Consider the following 7,374-nt stretch of genomic DNA (forward strand, 5'->3'; position numbering starts at 1 on the left):
AAAAAAAAAAAAAAAAAACCGGGCAGCATTCTAGATGATAACTGAAGTACTTAAAAAAATTTTTTTTTGGCCGCACCTCAGCATGTAGGATCTGAGTTCCCTGACCAGGGATTGAACCTGCGCCCCCTGCAGTGGAAGCAGAGTCTTAACCACTGGACTGCCAAGGAAGCCCTCTAGATGGTAACTGATCTTTCATATTAAAAATACTAAAAGAAAAAGTTTACTACTTAATCAAATTCTCCTAGTTTTATAGAGTAAATCAAGGGTCTGCAAATTATGGACCATCGGCCAAATCCAGGCTGCTGTCTGTTTCTGCACAGCCCATGAGCTAAGAATGGTTTTTACAGATAAAACATTTGCAAGTGATTTGATAACAGAGAATACTAACTCTAAATCCCAATTAAGCTAAATGTTATCCCTCCCACCCCACCCCGAAAAAATAAAAGAATCCCACATTTCTCACTAGCAGGCACATATTACAAAACACTGTACTCCCTGGCTCCAGTGGTTAGGACTTGGCGCTCTCACTGCCAGGGCCGAGGTTCAATCCCTGGTCAGGGGACTAAGATCCCAAAAGCTGCGCAGCAATCACCCCCCACCACCACCAAAAAAAAAAAAAAAAAAAAAAAAAAAGAAAAGGAAAAAAAAAAGAAAACACTGCACTCAATTATTATGTTTTGAATTTCATCAATAAAAAATTTTGTTGATATTCATTTTCTCTTTTGTATAAGTACCTACATACTACCTAATATCCTCAATTCCGTTTCCTGGACCACAAAGCCTAAAATATTTACTATCTGGTCCTTTAGAGAAAAAGTTTCCTGAATCCTGGCATACAGCAGACAGGTAAAGAGCTGACATAATTCTGCTGCCTAATCCATCACCTTCTTCCTAGTTATTTAGGCACCTGGCAGGTTTCACCCGTTAAATGCAATGCGCTCGCTCTCTCTCTCTATTCAGAAAGATTACCAGATGACAAATAGTTGTAACATTTCAATCCTTCAAAAATACATCTAGATATATCTACAAAGCTAAACTATGTCTTGCTGTAAAAAACGCGGTGCTTATTTAATAACCAGTAGGAGTCTCCAAAGGAGTTTAGTTTCAAAGTTTATTGAAAAGCTTAATGGTTTTATGAAGTCAAGACTATAACAATACCAAATGCTTAGTAGAGGTTCTCTCCTTTAAAGTTCTTCACTTGATATGCTCAGTAAATAATCATGGGTGCAGAACAAGAAACTACCATTCTATAATTATATATGGTTAAATGTTACAAAGCAAAAACAAGCTCTCTGACACCTTCAGATTCCACTTTAAGACTAGGTGATTAAGATTAAGAAGTTTTTAAAGACATTCCTCCTACTGACTTCAAAAGTATTTCCCTTTTAATAAGACAACCACCAAAGATATAAAATGAGACTTTCTGAACCTATCATCATAGAAGTGAATTCTTTATTGTTAGAACATATAAGAAATATTCAGACATTAACTGTTAAATTTATGTATCAAAGATAATTCCCATGAGCCCTTTAGTAAATATTTAAATCCTCAACTTCTACCAAACTTGAAAATAACTATTAGCACAGAGTAAAAAAATTAGTCAGTAAAATCACTTCATTTACTCCACTACCAAATCATTTGTTAGGAAAAAACTGGCAATCAACTGGGATTTACAAAAATGATACTATTAAAAATCACTTTGCAACCAATTCACTCTTTCACCTCAGTTTTCATATTTAATCTTTCATTAGAAATCATACTTTAAAACCAAATTTTAACATGGTTTGAACAACTTGAAATAAGATTCATAAAATGTACCTTTTGATGTTTGTTCTGGAGTTTCGATGAGACATGTAAGTAAGAGTTCTATGCAAAAATATTGGCTATAAAAAAAGTTAAAATATTAAAATTAAATAGGTGAAATTCTAGGAAAAAAATAGTATCAGTAAATTTTGTTGATTACTTACCGCTATAAGATTTCGCGTTCGAAGAAACCTATAGATCTGCGTTGGTTCTAGGTAACAGAAACAAAATCCAAAGTTATCTAAATTTACTCATACTTAAGTTGTTAAGAAAATACCAACCCAGCCCATATTATAACCAATATAAACCAATAACCTATTAGTGAAACTATGTAGTGAATATTTACATCAAGAAAATAAGTATGCACAATTAGATCAAAAGACATTCAATATATAGCATACATTCACAAAATGCATCTACATTTACTTTAAAGTTTCTCTACAATCTAGTTCTTAAACCTTGCATTTCTAAGGCAGCTATTTTTAAACCAGTCTGTATGCAGAACTGAAAAGAAGTAGTTACATTCATTTAACTTAGTTAATTTAAACTATTTATAACCTATCTACTTCTAAAAGGTAGCTAAAATGAGGTAGTTGGATTCAGTAAAAGAACTCTTTATTGAAGCCAAATAACAAAATAAAATGTTCACTTTTTAACTGGTCTTTTCAAAAGTCTGCACAGTAGTCAGCCGAAATGGAATAAAACCGTTACCGCGATAGATGTCCTAATACAGATATAATCAAAGTGAAATCCAAGACATAAGTTAGCTAAAATTTTCGATGAATATTGCTAGTTATAGTTCAAGTTTCTATTTTGCTCAGTGTAAATATTACCTCAGTATGTAAATATTACCTCAACACACATTTTTAAAGTAACAGATTCCCAAAGTGTTTTTAATGCTGTTTAGTTAAAATCTTGTTATAAAGGACTTAGGTTACAGATAGAAAATATTTTATATACAAGTACCAAAATACCAGTTACATTAATGACCTGTTAGTATTATGTTTCTTTAAATAAAGCAGTATAAAAATGACCTAATATGACTAACTATATTAGTAAATACATCAAAGCATATAAACTTCTCAGAAACTAAGATCAATATTAGAGAAGAATCAAGTTGTTTTGTGACCATATCTAACTCTTAATGACAGTTCATCTCTCTAAAGTAGACTCATCAAAAAAGCAAAACAGCTAAAACTTTCTTGCAGGATTTGTCTTCTCACAACATTTAGAAAGAATTTTTTAAATTTCCACTTAATCTTCAGTTAGTTTAGTTTCAAATAAACTAAAAGGAGATGAGATGTTTTAGAAAGGCTGCAAACATGTATGTTTACTGTCATCACTGTGCTTTAGTTCTCCACCATATTTCCAACTGAAAGCCTCTCCAGATTTCTGAAAGTATATTGAGCAAACGCTAGAATAATGTGAATCTTTCTCAAGCAGGTTCAATACTAATTTCAATAAAGACCGAAATTCCTTGTATTAAATTCCAATTAGAATTTCATGAAGCACTAATGAGAGAGAATGAAAGAAGGGTATTAAACAACGTAATACATCTTTCCAAGAACAGCTGATACCATGACCTTAACATATGCCACAAAAAAATTGTAAATAAAGACATTGAGTGGTAGAGCTGAGTTTATTCAAGTCTCTGTAAGATATCTAGCTATTAAATATTAAAGGTCATCCAAATTACAACATCCATACAAAGGCAAAGAGGAAAACAATCAGGATGTAATATTCATTAAAGAACAGTTCAGATTACTCATAGTCATGACATTTCTTATATATTCTATTGTTTCTTTCCAGACACCTTGCCCCCCTTCCCAAATTAAGTCGTAGCTTTGCCCTCCAAACAGACCTTAAAAACAGAAACTGACATCAGAAAATGTCCCGAAATTAAGACAACTACAAACGGGCAGAATTCCGAAATCGTCTAGAGAGAAATAAGATGCTTAAACACTGCCTGTCTCAGTTTACGTACCCATGAAACGGGTGGAAAGATGTGAAAGGTGTAGAGCATCAAAAGGTGCCATGTTAACGCACCAAGTTACTGCGAAGGCATTTCAGACTAATGACAATTTGGTCGATTTTACTGCACTCCTCTCTTCACAGGCTTAATTTTGCTCCTCTAAACCTACAACCGACAGCCTTGTACTTCTATAGTACGGAAGGCATGAAAGAAAGCAAGAACTAGTCCTGAGATCTGACGGTAGATCCAACTGTACAGTCCAACTGTGACCTCCCCACCTAAAAAGCAGCCTGCTCTCAACGCGGGGCCCCATGCCTCAGCTCGCGTGTAAATCTTCGGGGAGGCACGAACCTCACCTGGACCCCCTAGTCCACCTCCCCCAAAGGCCCTAGACTTCGGGCCCCCTCGAGCCGTAACCCCGGAAGGCGGAACGGCCCCCTCAATTTCGCCCTCCACTCCCGAATCAAACCGACTACAGGTGAGGAAGGGGGTCCCAGCACGAGTGTCCCGGCCCCCTAACGCTGCAAGAGTGGGGATTCCTGCCCTCAAAGCCTTCATCACACTCACTCTCAAAGGCCTGGAGGAAAAGCTCGTGGTCAGCCTGGACGTGCTCCATTTTCGGCTTCTTCACCGGTAACACCGCGGCCCCCGCCGCTGCCGCCACGGAGGAGGAGGAGGAGGCCGAGTAACTGCCGCCGCCTCCACAGCCCCCGCCGCTGGATTTGCCGCCCGACGCCGTCGCCGCCGCCACCGCCGCCGAACCCCCGAAGCCGCCTCCCCCGGACCCCGCGCTGGGCCCCGAGCCGCCCCCTCCCCCACCGCCGTGCTTCTGAGGCGCCATCGCGGTTCCTGCCTCCTCCCCCCGCCAGCTACCCGCCGGGCGGCCCCGGAGAGTAAGCGCCGGCAATACCAACCGCTCGCCCCAGCAGGCTCAGGCGGACCGAGGGGGGAAGGAGGAGAGAGGGGAGGAGAGGGGAAGGGAAGGGAGGAGGAGAGGAGGGAAGGAGGGAGGAAAAAAAAGTGTCTCCTCCTGAGAGCCCCGCTCCGCTCGGGAGACCGCTCACCCTAGCCTGGCCTCGCTCCGCCCACTTCCCCCGCCCGGCGCTCTGATTGGCCGGCGGGAGCGCGCGCCGCCCGGCCGCCCAGCCTGTTGGCCCGCGGATTCCCCCGTCAGTCACGCGGAGGCGCTTCTCGCGGAGGCGCGGCTTGGTTGGCCCGTGCGCGCTGCCGATCGCGGGCCCGGCCGCCTCTTTGAACTGAATTCGCGGGAAAATTAGGGGTCGGAGCGGCCTTCCTGCTGGCCCCGGTGCATTGTGGGGAGAGAGGGACCCAGCGAGCGGCTTAGGGAGCCGTTTCTCGCCTTATGAGCGTCGTCAGTCGCCGCCCCCGGGGGATACAGGACCCCTGAGGAGAGGCGGGCCGCTGAGGAACGGGGAGGCGGGTGCTGGGGGGTGGAGGGGCTTGTTAAATGAACTGAGATCCATGCCGGATCATCGAGTCTCTAACTTCACAGAAAGGGGCCTGCCTGGGGGTTGGTCGGGTCGCTTCTGGTCTGAGGGGCTCTCAGGGCGAGGATCTGTTCCCCGGTCCCCTCGCCACCACGTGCCTCAAGCCACCCTTGGCCGAATCCCACCCAGCGAGCCCTAGAGAGGACTGGGGGCAGCCAACGGGTTGCGGCTGCTGCTCTCGGACGCCGCTGGGCTCCACTAAAGGGAGCGATTTCTAGGGAGCAGGAATGTCCTATCAAACGAGGAAAAGGATTTTCTGTAGGTGCGGTGAGGCATCAGGATCGTTACTGAGAGCGGTTGTTGCTTCTCAACGTGTTGGAAGCAAAACTTAGGTTTTTGATTCCCGGACACCACAGGAGTGGCCAGAGGGACAAACTGGATGATTTCTTAGAAGTACCTACACCCATCTTGAGAACCTGCCCATTTTGCGCTCAAAAACTGGAGAGGGGATGCGGTGTTTTAGCCGGTCTCGCTTAAAAAGAGAGATGCATAGGCCCGGACGGGTTTGGAGTTGAGCTAATACTCTTCAAGATTTGAATTTCAGGTCGGACAAGATGATCTCTAAGGATGTTCTTCCAAATCAAATCCTGTAATCTTGTGTTACATTAAAATGAAACATTATCTTCAAAAATTCCAATCTGTAAACACAGAGCCGTTTCATACTTTCAATAATATTTTTTAAATGCCTGCTTTGAGCCCTTTATAGTTCACTTCAAAACGCTGTTTACAAAGCAAGCATCTTTGGGATGGTTATTTAAATAACCAAAGTGCTGATTTTACAATGCATTTGCTACATAAGAAAGTGAGCTCTACAAATGATGCCTTGTAGTATAAAATTTGGCATTTCAGGAACACATCTGAAATTAAGTATACCTGTTGCTGATTTTTAAGTACAGTCTATATTTTTAGACAAAAAGTTCAGAATGCTCTCTTGTTTGTTATACTGTTCTGTACTCAATATTTTTTAAAAAATTCCCCCCTACCAAGAAAAAAAAAAGAGGTTTTGCTTTGTTCTTTAGATTTGTCAAATAAGCCTTCTCTGATTAGTGCCACCCCTAGAGGCTTGTGGGGTGTTAGATCTTGCTAAACTGCTCATCTTTAGCTTTACAGGGTTAGAAAATGAAGTTTCATCAATTCAGTCAAGGTCTGGAGAACTAAAGCGCACTAAGCAAATCACAAGATATCAAATTATAAACCAGAATGCTAATTTATTAATCAACAGTAAATGTAACTGGCAGAATTACCAGTCTTCGTCATTTATACAGGGTTCTTCTTTGGGGTGAAGGGAGGGTGGAGATACAGGTACAGTCAAAGAAAAAGACCGAGTCACAGGTTATCATAAATCTTTGATGAACAGAAAAATGGAGCCAAAGGAGTTGGGATGTTCTTAAAGGGTATTTCCTTTAGGAATGCCATGGTAGCGTTCTAGGCTTCAGCACGGACATGGTTTTAACGTACAGTCGCTTACCAGTACTGGTCATGAGAATCAAACCCATCCATTCTATGGGAGGGGCATAGTAACAAATTCTCCCTTTTTGTATTCTCCTTTGTGGAGAATGTATGTAGAGCACTAAAAAAAATCCTTATACCCTAGGACAAATTAGAATTAATTGAGGGGTTTTCTTGGTTACATCACAGTATTCTTAATCAGACTCTGTCCTATAGGTAAAATGTCTGTATATCACCTCAGTATTGGTCACTTCTGTGGCCAGCTTATTTATTTTGTGTTGTTATTTTTAAGTTTGGTGTGGTAACAGTTTTTGAGACTTTCAACGCCAATTCACTGTCAAAGACAGGTGTATGTTTAGTCCCCTAACTCCCACTGAATTTGAATTGCTTTCCAGGGTTTTGTTTGTTTCTGCCTTCATGCATATTTGGAATTGGTAAACTCCTAAAAAGCAAAGGCCACTGTTCATTTCTTTTATATTTCCTAGCACAGGACTAAATATACGTGCAAGGAAAGAAGAAGAGCAATCGTTTTGACCTTTATAGTTTTGAGTATGCTTTTATGTATATTACCTCACTTTGCCATAATGATCCTACGAAATTGGCACTATTTTCATTTTACAGAAGAGAACATAGTCTCAGAGA

General features: G+C 41.4%; 1 protein-coding gene across 2 annotated transcripts in view; it reads right to left on the reverse strand.

The window, feature by feature from the left end:
• SUZ12 (SUZ12 polycomb repressive complex 2 subunit) overlaps nucleotides 1-6,023 on the reverse strand; it is a 40,704-nt gene extending 34,681 nt beyond the window's left edge. For both annotated transcript variants that reach the window (XM_024736840.1, XM_024736830.1), the window contains exons 1-3: nucleotides 4,343-6,023; nucleotides 1,968-2,014; nucleotides 1,819-1,883 (exon numbers count right to left, since the gene is read on the reverse strand). In XM_024736840.1, the coding sequence (XP_024592608.1) occupies nucleotides 1,819-1,883; nucleotides 1,968-2,014; nucleotides 4,343-4,616 (386 nt within the window). In that variant the 5' untranslated portion in view covers nucleotides 4,617-6,023. The remainder of the gene's footprint in view (nucleotides 1-1,818; nucleotides 1,884-1,967; nucleotides 2,015-4,342) is intronic.
• Between the last annotated feature and the right edge of the window lie 1,351 nt (nucleotides 6,024-7,374).

Source organism: Neophocaena asiaeorientalis, unplaced genomic scaffold, assembly GCF_003031525.2.
Source record: "Neophocaena asiaeorientalis asiaeorientalis breed wild unplaced genomic scaffold, Neophocaena_asiaeorientalis_V1.1 scaffold129, whole genome shotgun sequence".
In the NCBI taxonomy this organism is placed as follows: domain Eukaryota; kingdom Metazoa; phylum Chordata; class Mammalia; order Artiodactyla; family Phocoenidae; genus Neophocaena; species Neophocaena asiaeorientalis.